The sequence below is a fragment of the Salvelinus namaycush genome, chromosome 26 (genome assembly GCF_016432855.1).
Source record: "Salvelinus namaycush isolate Seneca chromosome 26, SaNama_1.0, whole genome shotgun sequence".
In the NCBI taxonomy this organism is placed as follows: domain Eukaryota; kingdom Metazoa; phylum Chordata; class Actinopteri; order Salmoniformes; family Salmonidae; genus Salvelinus; species Salvelinus namaycush.
Genome location: NC_052332.1, coordinates 15,385,487 through 15,404,473, shown reverse-complemented (window position 1 = coordinate 15,404,473; position 18,987 = coordinate 15,385,487). Strand labels below are relative to the sequence as shown.

Below are 18,987 nucleotides of genomic sequence, written 5' to 3'. Positions count from 1 at the left end.
ATGGGCACAAACCCATGGGCACAAACCCACCGTCGCTGGACCAGACAGGACTGGCAAAAAGTGCTCTTCACTGATGAGTCGCAGTTTTGTCTCACCAGGGGTGATGGTCGGATTTGCGTTTATGGAAGGAATGAGCGTTACACCAAGGCCTGTACTCTGGAGCGGGATCGATTTGGAGGTGGAGGGTCCGTCATGGTCTGGGGCGGTGTGTCACAGCATCATCGGACTGAGCTTGTTGTCATTGCAGGCAATCTCAACACCGTGCGTTACAGGGAAGACATCATCCTCCCTCATGTGGTACCCTTCCTGCAGGCTCATCCTGACATAACCCTCCAGCATGACAATGCCACCAGCCATACTGCTCGTTCTGGGCGTGATTTCCTGCAAGACAGGAATGTCAGTGTTCTGCCATGCCAAGCGAAGAGCCCGGATCTCAATCCCATTGAGCACGTCTGGGACCTGTTGGATCGGAGAGTGAGGGCCATTCCCCCCAGAAATGTCCGAGAACTTGCAGGTGCCTTTGTGGAAGAGTGGGGTAACATCTCACAGCAAGAACAGGCAAATCTGGTGCAGTCCATGAGGGGATGCACTGCAGTACTTAATGCAGCTGGTGGACACACCAGATACTGACTGTTACTTTTGATTTTGACCCCCCCTTTGTTCAGGGACACATGATTCCATTTCTGTTGTTCACATGTCTGTAGAACTTGTTCAGTTTATGTCTCAGTTGTTGAATTTTGTTATGTTCATACAAATATTTACACGTTAAGTTTGCGGAAAATAAACGCAGTTGACAGTGAGAGGACATTTTTTTTGCTGAGTTTATTTGGTGCTAATCATTCCAAAGTTCAAGACCTCAGCTGAATCTGATTAAAAAAGTGGCTGTTGAGCAAGTTGGAGACTAAATTACTGTCATGGTCAAAACATATTGATTCAATGATTGTAAAGATGGGGAGAGATACAGTATGTCTGTGACAAAGAGATGCTCTTGACACCACATGCCACAAAGCAAGTCCTGCAGGCTCTAGTTTTATCTTATCTTGATTACTGCCCAGTCATATGGTCAGGTGCTACAAAGGAACTAGAAAAACTGCAGCTGGCCCAGAAGAGCGGCACGTCTTGCTCTTCACTGCAATCAGAGGGCTAATATCCATACTATGCATGACAGTCTCGGCTAAAAGTAGGAGAGAGGGACTGACTGCATCACTTCTTGTTTTATTACTGAACAAAAATATCAACGAAACAGGCAACAATTTCAAAGATTTTACTGAGTTACAGTTCATATAAGAATTTCAGTCTATTGAAATTAATTCATTAGGCATTAATCTATAGATTTCACATGACTGGGAATACAGACATGCATCTGTTGGTCACAGATACCTTTAAAAAAAAAGTAGGGGCAAGGAACAGAAATCAGTCAGTATCTGGTGTGACCATTCGCCTCATACAGCGCGACACATCTTTCGCATAAAGTTCATCAGGCTGTTGATTGTGGCCTGTTGTCTCACTCCTCAATGACTCTGCCAGGTTGCTGGATATTAGCGTTAACTGGAACACGCTGTCGTACAAGTCAATCCTGAGCCTCCCAAACGTGCTCAGTGGGTGACATGTCTGGTGAGTATGCAGGCCATGGAAGAACTGGGACAATTTCAGCTTCAAGGAATTGTATACAGATCCTTGCGACATGGGGCTGTGCATTATCATGCTTAAGTATGAGGTGAAGGCGGCAGATGAATGGCATGACAATGGGCCTCGTCGCAGCATTGCAGTGCATTCAAATTGCCATCGATTAAATGCAATTGTGTTTGTTGTCCGTAGCTTATGCCTGCCCATACCATAACCCCACCGCCACCATGGGGCACTCTGTTCACAACAGTGACATCAGCAAAACGCTCACACACATGATACCATACACTTGGTCTGAGGTTATGAGGCCGGTTGGATGTACTGACAAATTCTCTGTAAAAAAAATACGTTTGAGGCGGCTTAAGGTCAAAAAGTGAACATTCAATTCTCTGGCAACAGCTCTGGTGGACATTCCTTAAGTCAGCATGCCTCAACTTGAGACTGACATTGTGTTGTGTTACAAAACTTCACATTTTAGAGTGGCCTTTTATTTCCCCCAGCACAAGGTGCACCTGTGTTGAGTTGAGTTTGAGTTTATTTTTACAGGGACAGTGCACATTAATCAACGTTTCAGTAAAAGTGCCGGTTTTAGCCAGCCGGCTAATTTTCAACCGCAGTCCCTGGGCAGGTGTAGTGATCATGCTATTTAATCAGCTTCTTGATATGCCACACCTGTCAGGTGGATGGATTATCTTGGCAAATGAGAAATGCTCACTAACAGGGATGTAAACACATTTGTGCACAACATTTGGGAGAAATAGCTTTTTGTGAATATGGAACATTTCTGGGATCTTTTATTTCAGCTCATAAAACCAACACTTTACATTTTTATTCAGTGTTTAACATTAATGTGTGGAAAATTACTAAATTGCTTGCACAGTTAACACACAGCACTGACACACACACACTTACCCCACCAGACATGCCACCAACTTGTTACAGTCCCCAAATCCAGAATGAATTGAAGGAAACACAGTATTATATAGAGCCATGATAGCCATGATTGCATGCAACATCTCGTATTGCTCAGGTAACCAGATTTTTTTCTTCAGTATTGAGTCAGTACCGAACCTTTGAGTAGTTCTGTCCTTGAGCTGTTCTAGTTTAATGTTCTGTATGATGTCATGTTTCACGTGGACCCCAAGAAGAGAAGCTGCTGCTTATCGCAACAGCTAATGGGGATCCTAATAAAATACCAAATACCCAAGGGGTGAACCAGATCTGGGAGAGATACCGTCAAGCATCCGTAGATCTCTTCGCACGAAAACACACACTACCCGCTATTCTTCACGCAAGCTGGAGACAACTCCGGTTGAATTTGCTGGCACACGCTTGGCAGAGGGTGTTGCGTTATACCTTTACTCCCCTCAGCCCCAATCTAGCCAGAGTGAGGGAAGAAGGCTCATCCCTCAACTTGGTAGCCCCTCGATGGCCAGGCAAGCTCTGCATAGCGGAGCTCATTTTCCTGCTGTACGTCGAGCCCTGGCAACTGCCATTACGCAGGGATCTGCTGACCCAAGCAAATTTTACAACCTTACCCAGACACCATGGCCCTCTGGGCCTGGCCCGTGAGAGATTAAATCTGGATGCGACAGGCCTGCCCTCTCAGAGTCATTGAGACTATCCAGAGGGCTCCTTCTACACGCCCTCTGTATGGAATCAAGTGGTGCATTTTTGAGAAGTGGTGTGACCAGAAACACATCATTCCTGACCAATGCTTTGTATTTTTATACTTTTTTGAACGGAGGTAACGCTTTCTCCACTGATAAGGTCTATCTAGCCGCCTTCTCGGCCTGTCACATAGGCTTCGACAATAACACGGTGGGGAAACACCACTTGTTAATGCGTTTCATAAAAATAAAAATAAATGGACCCTTTATTTAACTAGGCAAGTCAGTTAAGAACAAATTTTTATTTACAATGATGGCCTACCCCGGCCAAACCCGGACGACGCTGGGCCAATTGTGTGCCGCCCTATGGGACTCCCAATCACAGCTTGATGTGATATAGCCTGGATTTGAACCAGGGGACTGTAGTGACGTCTCTTGCACTGAGATGCAGTGCCTTAGACCGCTGTACTACTCGAGAGCCATGGAGGGGGCGCGTCGCTTACGGCCAGTTCCCAAGCCTTTAGTCCAGTCATGGGATTTGTCTGTTGTGCTCGAGGCCATTTCACAGCAGCCTTTTGCGCTGCTGGAAAGCGTGGAGATGACATATCCCTGCTTTAAGACTGCTTTATTGGTCGCCCTTATGACCGCAAAGCGAGAGATTCATGCCTACAGTTGGCACAGGGCTTTTCCAAGGTTACCTTATTGCCCAACCCTGCCTTTATGCCTAAAGGTCAGCGGCAATTACAATTCTCGCCTTGGACCTTGTGGCTTTCCATCCGCCGCCTTTCCCTTCTACAGAAGAGTGACTCCACCGTTTTTGTCCAGTATGAGCGGATTGAACGAGAGCTTTGCACAAGAGCGACCAACTCTGTCATGGGTGCCTCCCTGCAAGGGCATAACCCGACAACGGTTATCACATTGGATGGTAGAAGCTATTATATTGGCCTATAATAGTAAAGCGTTCCAGCCTCCGGAAGGCCTCACTCCACCAGAGAGAGGTATGGCTACTTCTTGGGCACTGTTCAATTCTCCTGCAAGGAGATGCCCTTGCGATGCAGCTTGTTGGACATCCCCTCATACTTTTAGGAGGTTCTAACAGCTAGACGTCATTGCACATTCTTTGGTGCATACGGTCCTTAGTGTCGGGCCTCTGAGGGTTGATATGTTGCAGTTACCGGGCTTCAGAGAACATGTTGCAACACGGGAGTTGGCCATATCCCTCATTTGAGATATTGAAACTAATAATGGACATATGACTTAAGGTTACTTGTGTAACCCTGCTATTATGAGTGAGATCTCACCGTATTCCTCTACTCACAGGAGTGTGAGGACGTTCGGCATGCTCGAGAATGACCAGAAGGCGGGTGAGTGGCTCTTTAGTTTGAGAGGGGCTGAACTCATTTGCCACTCGACCTGTACGTCTCCGACAGATGTGTGTGATTGGTTCTTTGAGCTTATAAGATTCTTGTGAATCCCTCATGTGAGATACAGTATCTAACGCATATCAGAGAACTGATGTTATGCAAGTAACCTTACGTTTTCTCAGGAGGAGAGTTCAATTCCTCCTCCCATCTGTACTCTCAGAGAAACAGTCAACAAATCCTCAGTAGACAGACAGACCTCAAATACACACCAGCTGCCTGACTCACATCCATCATGGACACTGACCACTCAAGAGGTTTAGCTAAGGCCGTGACTCAACACACCTGCTGTAAGTACTGTATGGTGTTAGCATCACCTATTCACAATACATTCAAATTAAACAAGGTTAACTAAATGTAACTAAGTCCTCAAGGAGGTAGAGCCAGCTCCATAGTGTTCCTCTCACCTGTGGTGGCCCTCCACACATCATGTCCCAGGTGCCGTAGTGTCCCTGAGCCTGCCTGTGGAGCCGCACAGCATCCGTGAAGGCAGGGGTCTGCACCCTGCATTCTTCTGACAGACCTGGAGGGGGCAGGCAAGAGCACACAGTTACGATAGGCTGGAGCTTCTGTGGTGGAAGTGATTGTGACGTTTGAAATGTTTCAGTATGAACACTGAGGTCGAGTCTCAAATGGTACCCTATTCCCTATATAGTGCACTGTTTTTCACCAGGTCCCATAAGGCTCTGGTCATAAGTGCACTATATACGGAATATGATGCGATTTGGGAAGGCCCTGAGAGATACAGTTTGTTTGGAAGACACAAAACAGGCGTATCAACTGTACTGAGTGACCAGCTATCAAACTATTCAGGTAATAGAACAATTTGAAAAATCTATTTGCTCAAGGAAATTGCTAGAACATTATCAACGACCTCTTGGCCCTTCATAAACCAGCCATGTTCCACCACAGCGGCTATTCGTTAATAATAGTAACTTGACCGTGGGACAACAGGAATCACAGCCCTCGTCAGGCAGCGGAGTCATGCCCAAAACAGGAAGTGACAGAGGCGGTGTAGTTACTATGGTAACGGCCCCTCCCAGTAGCAGCAGGGACAATGGTAGGCAGCTGAAGAGGAGTCAGCACACACATGTTCATAGGGCTATTTCGCTTTCAGGAAGTCAGCACTCATGTGGGTTTGCATATGTGGTGAAAATACACCAGCCTTCAAGGTCAGGGTATTCTGAAATAAGTCTGAAATCTGTTTCTCTCAAGGTCACTGTATTGAAACACTGTCTAGTAGGTAGTGTGTTAAGAGGTATGGACATTAATTGAATATCAAGCAAGCAGATGTGCCTGCCAGATGGCTGGATAGGACAGAGCTCCACAGCATGCATACAAAGAACACACAATGTGCCAACATGTGCATACAAATCACTATGCCAGGTAAACAGAATGGTGAGGAGCCATTGATTGCACCAATGTACAGATGCGACCTAACGACTACAACCATCCACAGAATCAGTAGAGGATAGCACTCAGCTTAGTCGAAGTCAAGCAACCTACTGAGAAAATACTATGTAGGAGACCCCTGCTAAATATAAATGTTTGGGGGAAAATACTCTTACATAACAGAATCGCATATCACTTCATGACTCCACAAGAGTTAAGCGTACAGGAAAGACCCACTTGAGTGTGTCTGTGATGTAGTCTAGTCATGTGGAAATGTGTGCGCGTGCTCATGTGTCTATCCTGCATGCCTCGGCTGTGGGTTTGACAAAGAGAGGAAATTAAATGGCGAAGGTTGGGGGAGGGCTAGACAGACAGGAAGCCCTCCCTCTACCCCCATGCCAACTCTGGGCTGATGGGTGAAATGGGGCTAGTCTGTCTTGGCATTCATGAGAACACAGACATACAGGTCAGCTGGCCATGGCTGTATCCAAAATGGCACCCTATTCCATATATATATATATATATATATATATATATATGTGTACTTCCCTATATGACGTGATCTTCCTGTCTGGGTTGGCGCCCCCCCTTGGTTTGTGCCGTGGCGCAGATCTTTGTGGGCTATACTCGGCCTTGTCTCAGGATTGTAAGTTGGTGGTTGAAGATATCCCTCTAGTGGTGCGGGGGCTGTGCTTTGGCAAAGTGGGTGGGGTTATATCCTTCCTGTTTGGCCCTGACCGGGGGTATCATCGGATGGGGCCACAGTGTCTCCTGACCCCTCCTGTCTCAGCCTCCAGTATTTATGCTGCAGTAGTTTGTGTCTGGGGGCTAGGGTCAGTTTGTTATATCTGGAATACTTCTCCTGTCTTATCCGGTGTCCTGTGTGAATTTAAGTATGCTCTCTCTAATTCTCTCTTTCTCTCGGAGGACCTGAGCCCTAGGACCATGCGTCAGGACTACCGGGCATGATGACTCCTCCCCAGTCCACCTGGCCTTGCTGCTGTTCCAGTTTCAACTGTTCTGCCTGCGGCTATGGAACCCTGACCTGCCCACCGGACGTGCTACCTGTCCCAGACCTGCTGTTTTCAACTCTAGAGACCGCAGGAGCGGTAGAGATACTCTTAATGATCGGCTATGAAAAGCCAACTGACATTTACTCCTGAGGTGCTGACTTGCTACACCCTCGATAACTACTGTGATTATTATTATTTGACCATGCTGGTAATTTATGAACATCTTGGCCATGTTCTGTTATAATCTCCACCCGGCACAGCCAGAAGAGGACTGGCCACCCCTCATAGCCTGGTTTCTTCCTAGGTTTTGGCCTTTCTAGGAAGTTTTTCCTAGCCACCGTGCTTCTACACCTGCATTGCTTGCTGTTTGGGGTTTTAGGCTGGGTTTCTGTACAGCACTTCAAGATATTAGCTGATGTACGAAGGGCTATATAAATAAATTTGATTTGAAATTTGATTTGATATGGTGCACTCAAAAGTAGTACACTACATAGGGAGTGGAGCGTCACACAGCAAGAAAAATGTGTCACCAGGGACAAAGAGGGACCCCTTTTAAAACAGGATTGCCCTTCATAAAAATAACAATCTCTGTTATTTCGGTGTGAACTTTTACTAAACTACATGTAAACTCTAAAACTAAAAGCATTGTAAACTCAGCAAAAAAAGAGACATCTTTTTCAGGACTCTGTCACAAATCTTCATTGTAAAGGGTTTAAACACCGTTTCCCATGCTTGTTCAATGAACCACAAACAATTAATGAACATGCACCTGTGGAACTGTCTTTAAGACACTGACAACTTACAGACGGTAGGCAATTAAGGTCACAGTTATGAAAATTTAGGACACTAAAGAGGCCTTTCTACTGACACTGAAAAACACCAAAAGAAAGATGCCCAGGGTCCCTGCTCATCTGCGTGAACGTGCCTTAGGCATGCTGCAAGGAGGAATGAGGACTGCCAGGGCAATAAATTGCAATGTCCATACTGTGAGACGCCTAAGACAGCACTACAGGGAGACAGGACAGACAGCTGATCGTCCTCATAGTGGCAGACCACGTGTAACACCTGCATAGGATCGGTACATGCAAACATCACACCTGCGGGACAGGTACAGTATGGCAACAACAACTTCTGAGTTACACCAGGAACGCAGAATCCCTCCATCAGTGCTCAGACTGTCCGCAATAGGCTGAGAGAGAGAGGCTGGACTGGAGGGCTTGTAGGCTTGTTGTAAGGCAGGTCCTCACCAGACATCACCAGCAACAACGTCACCTATGGGCACAACCCCACCGTCGGTGGACCAGACAGGACTGGCAAAAAGTGCTCTTCACTGACGAGTCGCGGTTTTGTCTCACCTTGGTGATGGCCAGATTTGCGTTTATTGTCGAAGGAATGAGTGTTACACTGAGGCCTGTACTTTGGAGCGGGATCGATTTGGAGGGTCCGTCAAGTTCTGGGGCAGTGTGTCACAGCATCATCGGACTGAGCTTGTTGTCATTGCAGGCAATCTCAACGCTGTGTGTTACAGGGAAGATATCCTCCTCCCTCATGTGGTACCCTTCCTGCAGGTTCATCCTGACATGACCCTCCAGCATGACAATGCCACCAGCCATACTGCTCGTTCTGCATGTGATTTCCTGCAAGACAGGAATGTCAGTGTTCTGCCATGGCCAACGAAGAGCCCGGATCTCAATCCCATTGAGCACATCTGGGACCTGTTGGATCGGAGGGTGAGGGCTAGGGCCATATTCCCCAGAAATATCCGGGAACTTGCAGGTGCCTTGGTGGAAGAGTGGGGTAACATCTCACAGCAAGAACTGGCAAATCTGGTGCAGTCGATAAGGAGATGCACTGCAGTACTTAATGCAGCTGGTGGCCACACCAGATACTGACTAACTTTTGATTTTGACCCCCCGCTTTGTTCAGGGACACATAATTCCATTTGTTAGTCACATGTCTGTGGAACTTGTTCAGTTTATGTGTCAGTTGTTGAATCTTATGTTCATACAAATATTTACACGTTAAGTTTGCGGAAAATAAACGCAGTTGACAATGAGAGGACATTTATATACCCCCCTTTGCCTCCAGAACAGCCCAAATTCTTCAGGGCGTGGAAACGTTGTTCAATCGGTATAAAAAGGACCTAACCGGACCTCATTTTTCGTGAACAGGGTGGTGTACCTATTAAACTGGCCACTAAGTATATCAACACAAATGAACTCCCACACATGGGAAGCATATCTTAGTGCTTGGAGGCAATACCCTGGAAAAGGGAATAATGTTTAATTCACAAAAAGGCTTGTTGGATACCTTTACTTATACCAAGATAAGGGAACAGATTGCATCCTGAGTAGCAGCAGACATGAGAAAGTGTGTGTTTTGTAAAAATAGAACATGTGGTAGCATTTACCAATGTCTCTTTATTTGAGGCATTTCCGTCTCCCTCTCTGCACTACTGTGGTTGGCGTGACTCCCGAGTCCTACCACAGCCAGATCCCAGTTCCCAGGCCTTCACATCCAGCCTGTCTCTCTCTCTGTGTGTATGCACAATTGTAAACAGACCCCATCCATGGCAGAAATATGGCCCACTCAGTCTGCTCAAGGTTGAAGTGGTGGTGTGGTGATCAGGCCAGGAGGGCTATACTACAACACTAGATATTTTCAGGATTTTATCAAGTTAGCCAGTGTCAGCTAGCGTCACATTCCAGCTCAGGCTTTATCCATGATATGAAGGGGGATATTGATCCTGTACCTGTCGCTCAATCAAGCCGGGCTCGTAACTGTGGGCATGTTGCTTGTCGAACACCGAACTCTTCATTGAGACAACGCTGAAACAGCAATTCATGGGGGAGTCAGTGGGGTACTGTGTGTATGTGTTAGTGATGAAAAAAATAACACATCGATATACACACCGTTCAAAAGTTTGGGGTCACTTAGAAATTTTGTTTTTTGAAAGAAAAGCAAATTTTTTGTCCATTAAAATAACATCACATTGATCAGAAATACAGTGTAGACATTGTTAATGTTGTAAATGACTATTGTAGCTGGAAACAGCTGATTTTTAATGGAATATCTACATAGGCGTACAGAGGCCCATTATCAGCAACCATCACTCCTGTGTTCCCAATGGCACGTTGTGTTAGCTAATCCAAGTTCATCATTTTAAAAGGCTAATTGATCATTAGAAAACCCTTTTGCAATTATGTTAGCACAGCTGAAAACTGTTGTTCTGATTAAAGAATCAATAAAACTGGCTTTCTTTAGACTAGTTGAGTATCTGGAGCGTCAGTATTTGTGGGTTTGATTATAGGAGCAAAATGTCCAGAAACAAAGAACTTTCTTCTGAAACTCGTCAGTCTATTCTTGTTCTGAGAAATGAAGGATATTCCTTGCGAGAAATTGCCATGAAACTGAATCTCGTACAATGCTGTGTACAACTCCCTTCACAGAACAGCTCAAACTGGCTTTAACCAGAATAGAAAAAGGAGTGGGAGGCCCCGGTGCACAACTGAGCAAGAGGACAAGTATATTAGAGTGTCTAGTTTGAGAAACAGACGCCTCACAAGTCCTCAACTGGCAGCTTCATTAAATAGTACCCGCAAAACACCAGTCTCAACGTCAACAGCGAAGAGGCAACAGAAATGCAAAGAAAAGCCATCTCTCAGACTGGCCAATAAAAATCTAATATTAAGATGGGCAAAACAGACACTGGACAGAGTAACTGCCTAGAAGGCCAGCATCCCTGAGTCACCTCTTCACTGTTGACGTGGAGACTGGTGTTTTGTGGATACTATTTTATGAAACTGCCAATGGGCCTCTGTACACCTATGCAGATATTCCATTAAAACAATCTGCCGTTTCCAGCTACAATAGTCATTTACAACATTAACAATGTCTACACTGTATTTCTGATCTATTTTAATGGACAACATTTTTTGCTTTTCTTTTTAAAAAACTGACATTTCTAAGCGACCCCAAACTTTTGAACGGTTGTATAAATGTATGTATCAATGCATGTGTATTAGTGCAGTCGGAAAGTATTCAGACCTTCCCTTTTTCCACATTTTGTTACGTTACAGGCTTATTTCAACAAAAAAATCCCCCTCAATCTACACCCAATACCCTTTAAATGACAACGCGAAAACAGGTTATACATTTTTGCAAATGTATTACAAATAAAAAAACTGATGTCAAAGCTAGCAGTATTCAGACCCTTTGCTATGAGTCTCGAAATTGAGCTCAAGTGCATCCTGTTTCCATTGATCATCCCTGAGATGTTTCTACAACTTGAGTGGAGTCCACCTTCGGTAAATTCAATTGATTGGACATGATTTGGAAAGGCACACACACACCTGTCTATATAAGGTCCCACAGCTGACAGTGCAATCAGATCAAAAACCAAGCAGTTAGGTCAAAGGAAATGTCCGTAGAGCTCCTAGACAGGATTGTGTCGAGGCACAGAAACGGGGAAAGGTACCAAAACATTTCTGCAGATTGAAGGTCCAAGAACAGTGGCCTCCATCATTCGTACACCATGCTCTTATGTTAGGTCAGCACCTAGTCACAGAAAACCATACAGCCATTTTTCCAGCCAAAGAGTGTCACAAAAGTCAGAAATAGCATTAAAATGAATCACTTAAATTGTATTCAGATGGCACTCATAGGACTTCATGTTACACAATACATGTATGTTTTGTTCGATAAAGTTCATATTTATATCCAAACATCTGTTTACATTGGCACGTTATGGTCAGAAATGCATTGTCTCAAACAAACATCCGGTGAAAGTGCAGAGAGCCACATCAAATTACAGAAATACTCATCATAAACGATACAAGTGTTAAACATACAACTTCTCCTTAATGCAACCGCTGTGTCCGATTTCAAAAAAGGCTTTACTGCGAAAGCACACCATGCGATTATGTTAGGTCTGCACCTAGCCACAGAAACCCATACAGCCATTTTCCAGCCAAGGAGAGTGTCACAAAAGTCAGAAATAGCATTAAAATGAATCACTTACCTTTGATGATCTTCATCTGGTGGCACTCCCAGGTCTCCATGTTAGACAATAAATGTTTGTTTTGTTCGATAATGTCCCTCTTTATGACCAAAAACCTCCTTTTTGTTTGCGCGTTTTGTCCAGTAATCCAAATGCTTACACACTACTTTAGTGTTTTCTATCCAAATCTACTAATTATATGCATATCCTATCTTCTGGGCCTGAGTAGCAGGCAGTTTAATTTGGGCACGCTTTTCATCCAAAATTGCAAATGCTGCCCCCTACCCTAGTGAAGTTAAATGGAAGAAGTTTGGAACCACCAAGAAACTCTAGCTTGAGCCGGCCAAACTGAGCAATCTGGGGGGTGGGGGGGGGGGGGGGCTTGTTTAGGGAGGTGACCAGGAACCTGATGGTCACTGACAGAGCTCCAGAGTTCCTCTGTGGAGATGGGAGAACCTTCCAGAAGGACAACCATCTAAGCAGCACTCCACCAAGCAGGCCTTTATGATAGAGAGGCCAGACGGAAGCCACTCCATAAAAAGGCACGACAGCTCGCTTGAAGTTCGCCAAAAAGGCACCTAAAAAGGACTCAGACCATGAGAAACAAGATTCTCTGGTCTGATGAAACCAAGATTAAACTTTTTGGCCTGAATGCCAAGCTGCACATCTGGAGGAAACCTGGCACCATCCCTAAGGTAAAGCAGGTTGGTGGCAGCATCATGCTGTTGGGATGTTTTTCAGTGGCAGGTACTGGCAGACTAGTCAGGATCGAGGGAAAGCAAAAGTACAGAGAAATACTTGATGAAAACCTGCTCCAGAATGCTCAGGAACCTTGGAAGGTGAACCACAGCCAAGACAATGCAGGAGAGTCTTCGGGACAAGTCTCTGAATGTCCTTGAGTGTCCCAGCCAGAGCCCGGACTGGAACCCGATTGAACATCTCCGGAGAGACCTGAAAATAGCTGTGCAGCAACGCTCTCCATCCACCCCGACAGAGCTTGAGAGGATCTGCAGAGAAGAATGGGAGAAACTCCCAAAATGCAGATGTGCCAAGCTTGTAGCGTCATACCCAAGAAGACTCGAGACTGAAGCACCTTTTGGCAGTGATTTACAGAGTCCTGAATAAATACTTATGAATACTTAAGTAAATGTGTTTATTTTTAATACATTTGCTTTGTTAATAGGGGGTATTGTGTGTAGACGATTAATGCCCATGATCCTCTCAAGCTCAGTCATGGGCATTAATATAGAGTTGGTCCTCTCTTTGCTGCTATAACAGCCTCCATTCTTCAGGGAAGGCTTTTCAACATTGCTGCGTGGACTTGCTTCCATTCAACCACAAGAGCATTAGCGAGGTCGAGCACTGATGTTGGGCGATTAGGCCCGGCTCTCAGTTGGCGTTCCAATTTATCCCAAAGGTGTTTGATGGGGTTCAGGTAAGGGCTGTGTGCAGGCCAGGCAAGTTCTTTCACACCGATCTCGACAAACCATTTCTGTATGGACCTCGCTTTGTACACAGGGGTATTGTCATGCTTAAACAGGAAAGGGTCTTCCCTAAACTGATGCCACAAAGTTGGAAGCACAGATTTGTCTTGAATGTATACTGTAGTGTTAAGATTTCCCTTCACTGGAACTAAGGGGCCTAACCCAAACCACAAAAAAAAAAAACTTTAGTTGGTACTATGCAGGTAGCAATCTTCTGGCATCCCCCAAACCCAGATTTGTCCGTCGGATTGCCAGATGGTGAAGTGTGATTCATCACTCCAGAGAAATCGTTTCCACTGCTCCAGTGTCCAATGGCGGCGAGCAGCAAAGGGGCGACCAACTCCATATTAATGCTCATGATTTTGGAATGAGATGTTTGACGAGCAGGTGTCCACATACTTTAGGTCATGTAGTGTACTTTTCTAAACCTTTAGGTGTATGGGTAATGAAGATGTCATCAAGTGATAATACCATCACCTGCCACAGGTGAAGCCACAGGAACAAGTGGTTGTCATGGACACCAGGTATAACAGTCAAGAACAGCAACAAAGCCATTTTTGCCCACAGTGACAACTGCCTGTGACTACTCTAACACTACGAAAGGGAAAAAGAGAGAACTCAGCCATTTTCTTCAAATTCACACCATGGCACCCTATTCCCTATATAGTGCACTACTTTTGAAAAAGCAGAGCACTATAAATAAGGGAATAGGGTGCCATTTCAGATGAAGCCTTAGAAGTCAGTCCTACCCCAGCAAACAATCCATCCTCTGAATGTGATGCAAATCACTTTTATTGGACTGCACTTTATGATAACCAATTCCCCTGCGAGCCCAGAATATGCAGCAAGCCACACAATGTGTTTGCATCTGTGGTTAGAGACTTATGAGGGAAGACTGAATGGTGTTTCTGTACTGGTCAGACTATATCGCCTTGCAGCATCTTCACTGTGTAAATGCTCTGGTTAGCACTGAACCACTATTCAAAGCAGTTCTTTGAGCGCAGTATTATGCTCCCTGCAACTTATCTTTAGTGATATTCTAAGTAACAAGAGGCACTATACACTGAACCATACAGTCCTAGAAAGAAAGAGTGAAATACTAAACGAGAATTCTGACCAACACAATTCCTCTAACGACTACTTCTCAAATACAGTTGAGCACACCTGCAGGAAATGACATGCATGACAACATGCACATGACTCATGTTATGTTGCCCTTCTAGTAACGTACATGAGTACTGTCCTAAATGTGTTATATTTACTCACATGCACGGATGCATAGAAACAGACACACCCCATCTAAACACGGAGGGCCTATAAGAGGAGTGAAACCTCACCTAGTACACTACAGACCCAAGAGAAAGGGGCTGAGGACAAATCGAATAGGCCAATATATTTTATTTTATTTTTATTTTTTTAAACACACCATCCCAGCATTTCCCCTTCCATTCAATTACTATCAGTTGTAACTATTTCCAGCTCAGCGTTCTTAACAGCCATGAGCAGAAGAGAAGACAGTTAAACTGCTAATGAGCACTGTCACTGCTCCTTCACTGCAGTGGAAGGAAGCTCACAGCAGGAATGTTGTGTCTTTAGAGGAGTGACTGGAGGGCTAGCAGGCCTGGACAGGTAGGGGCTGTACAATGGCTCTGCTTGGCTCCAGAGAGGGGTGAAGATTCTGGGGCTTTTTCATGTTTGTAAAGAAAGTTGAAGACACTAGTCAATGTGCAGCTGGGTGTGTTAAGCCCACCCAATGTGGTGTGTACGTGTTACTCATAAATAGACTATAAATAGGCAAATGATGGGTCTGAGAGAGAAATGTGCTTGTACTTCTGGTAACGATACACTGCATGGCTCTAATAGAACCAACTTAGAGAATGCTTTACATCAAATCAGCGGAATAAATATGAGAAGACCTCTTCAAAGGAGTTAGTCTAAAATGGACACAAACATTGTCAGAACCATTGTGTGTGTGTGTGTGTGTGTGTGTGTGTGTGTGTGTGCGCTTTGATCCCAAGTAAACACGGGTCAGATCCTCCCAGGGCGTGGGTTGTTAATGGTCCAGACTCAAGAGTGTGTTTATTTAAAAAGGGTATTATGAGAAGGTGCTGAGGTAAAATCTGAGGACCATCAGTTGATGATAACAGTGCAGTGATCACCATGTTATTGTTTAGCTGCTTCGGCCACCTGTGGAACCAAACATGTCTGTTCATGTGATTTCATCGGCGTGCTCTACTTCACGCAATTAATAATCACTGTTATTGTTTCACCTTTCTGTGAAAGTGACCAAACCAGCCCCGTGCGTGCGTATGTTGAGTTTGTCTATCCTCACCAGACGCAAATCAGGACACACAAGTTGAAATATCAAAACAAACTCAACCAAATATATTAATTTGGAGAAAGGTCAAAACAAGAAAACATTCACAAACATTTAGCTAGCTAGCTTGCTGTTGCGAGCTAATTTGTCCTGGGATAAACATTGCTGTTATTTTACCTGAAATGCACAAGGTCCTCTACTAGAAACTAACTAACTAGCTTTCCCCTTTTTATCTGTGGATTAATTGTCGGAGTAATCTCAGTGTTCAGTCTTCTTCGGACTTCATATGGTGGTTGGCAACCAACTTTAAAGGTGCATTACTGCCACCAACTGGACTGGAGTCTGGACCTCAGTTCATCGTTCAAATCTCCCACGCCCCGAAGCTAGCCTTGAGCCAGGCCGATCTCCCGGCCTGCTCAGTGGACCCTATGATCACTCGGCTACACAGCTGATGCCTCCCGGACTCTTCACTAACACGACTAGAAGAAACTACGTCACCGGATTCCTGCCGTAAGCTCTGGACCTTTCCACAGGACGCACCAAAGTGGCTATAGTGGCTAACGCCCTTGTCCCGAAGCTAGCACCAGTTAGCCTCGAGCCAGGCGCATCTCCCGGCTAGCAAACAAAATTACTCCAGCTACAATACCGCTTTTGCTAATTTGGCCTGGACCCTTTGTCGACACGGAGCCCCGCCGATCCATCACGACTGGTCTGCCGACGTAATTCCGTCTGATGTCCGGTTGAGGGCACGTCGGTAACACCCTTGTCCCAGAGCTAGCACCAGTTAGCCTCGAGCCAGGCGCATCTCCCAGCTAGGGTAGTAACAACTACATTACGGCTTCCCCGTTTCATCTATCATCTATTGCTGTTCACTGAACCCTATGATCACTTGGCTACATAGCTGATGCCTGCTGGACTGTTCATTAATCACGGTACTCCATTTTGTTCATCTGTCGGTCCCCAGCCTCAAACTCAGGCCCTGTGTGTAGTTAACTGACCCTCTCTGCCCATTCATCGCCATTTTACCTGTTGTCTTAGCTGATTAGCTGTTGTCTTACCCGTTGTGGTCTTAGCTAGCTCTCCCAATCAACACCTGTGATTGCTTTATGCCTCGCTTGGTCTCTAATGTCAATATGCCTTGTATACTGTTGTTTAGGGTAGTTATCATTGTTTTATTTTACTGCGGCGCCCCTAGTACCACTCAATATGCCTTAAATAGCTATTTTGTCCCACCCACACACACGGTGACCTCACCTAGCATAACTAGTGCCTCTAGATGCAACCTCTTATCGTCAGTCAATGCCTAGGTTTACCTCCACTGTACCTGCACCCTACCCGTCTGTATATTACGCACTGAATCTATCCTACCACGCCCAGAAATCGGCTCCTTTAATTCTTTGTTCCCAACGCACTAGACGACCAGTTCTGATAGCCTTTAGCTGTACCCTCATCCTACTCCTCTGTTCCTCAGGTGATGTAGAGGTTAACCCAGGCCCTGTGTGTCCCCAGGTACTCATTTGTTGACTTCTGTAACCGTAAAAGCCTTGGTTTCATGCATGTTAACATCAGAAGCCTCCTCCCTAAGTTTGTTTTACTCACTGCTTTAGCACACTCCACCAACCCTGATGTCCTTGCTGTGTTTGAAGCCAGGAAGGCCATCAACAATTCTGAAATGTATCCCCAAATACAACATTTTCCGTCAAGATAGAACTGCCAAAGGGGGAGTAGTTGCAATCTACTGCAGAGATAGAACTTTGCAGGCTGTCATACATTCCAGGTCTATGCCCAAACAGTTCGAGCTTCTAATTTAAAAAAATTAAACCCTCAGCTCCCAGCTGTGCCCTGGACACCATATGTGAATTGATTGCCCCCCATCTATCGTCAGAGTTCGTTCTATTAGGTGACCTAAACTGGGATATGCTTAACACCCAGGCCGTCCTACAATTTAAGATAGATGCCCTCAATCTCACCAGGTGGGTTCCTAATCCCTAAATCCGTAAACATGGGCACCCTCATTATCCTGACCAACTTGCCCTCCAAATACACCTCTGCTGTTTTCAATCAGGATCTCTGATCACTGCCTCATTGCCTGCATCCGTTACGGGTCCGCGGTCAAACAACCACCCCTCATCACTGTCAAACGCTCCCTAAAAAACACTTGAGCAAGCAGGCCTTTCTAATCGACCTGGCCTGAGTATCCTGGAAGGATATTGACCTCATCCCGTCAGTACAGGATGTCTGGTTGTTCTTTAAAAGTAATTTCCTCACCATCATAAATAAGCATGCCCCTTTCAAAAAATGTAACACTAAGAACAGATATAGCCCTTGGTTCACTCCAGACCTGACCGCCCTCGACCAGCACAAAAACATCCTCTGCAACTTTTCAGGGAAGTCAGGAACCAATACACACAGTCACTTAGGAAAGCAAAGGCTAGCTTTTTCAAACAAAAATTTGCATCCTGTAGCTCTAACTCCAAAAAGTTTTGGGACACTAAAGTCCATGGAGAATAAGAGCATCTCCTCCCAGCTGCCCACTGCACTGAGGCTAAGAAACACTGTCACCACTGATAAATCCTCGATAAATTGAGAATTTCAATAAGCAATCTCTACGGCTGGCCATGCTTTCCTCCTGGCTACCCCAATCCCGGCCAACAGCTCTGCACCCACCGCAGCTACTTGCCCAAGCCTCCCCAGTTTCTCCTTCACCCAAATCCAGATGTCTGATGTTCTAAAAGAGCTGCAAAACCTGGACCCATACAAATCAGCTGGGCTAGACAATCTGGACCCTCTCTAAAAGTATCTGCCGCCATTGTTGCAACCCCTATTACTAGTCTGTTCAACCTCTTTCGTATCGTCCGAGATTCCCAAAGATTGGAAAGCCCCCCTCTTCAAAAGGGGTGACACTCTAGACCCAAACTGTTACAGACCTATATCCATCCTACCCTGCCTTTCTAAAAAGTCTTCAAAAGCCAAGTTAAACAGATCACTGACCATTTCGAATTCCACCGTACCTTCTCAGGTGTGCAATCCGGTTTCCGAGCATCACTACTCTGGACGGTTCTGATTTCGGTATTTGTAGTTGTCAGTTGTCCACATATTCTAGGTGTCTGGCTAGACTGTAAACT

The 18,987-nt window shown here is 45.3% G+C and overlaps 1 protein-coding gene across 1 annotated transcript in view; it reads right to left on the bottom strand.

Moving 5' to 3' along the window:
* The window catches only part of LOC120021892 (protein Niban 2-like), a 57,192-nt gene that overhangs the window by 25,423 nt on the left and 12,782 nt on the right, over positions 1–18,987 (bottom strand). The window contains exon 5 of the mRNA XM_038965731.1: positions 5,065–5,180. Coding sequence (XP_038821659.1) covers positions 5,065–5,180 — 116 coding nt within the window. The remainder of the gene's footprint in view (positions 1–5,064; positions 5,181–18,987) is intronic.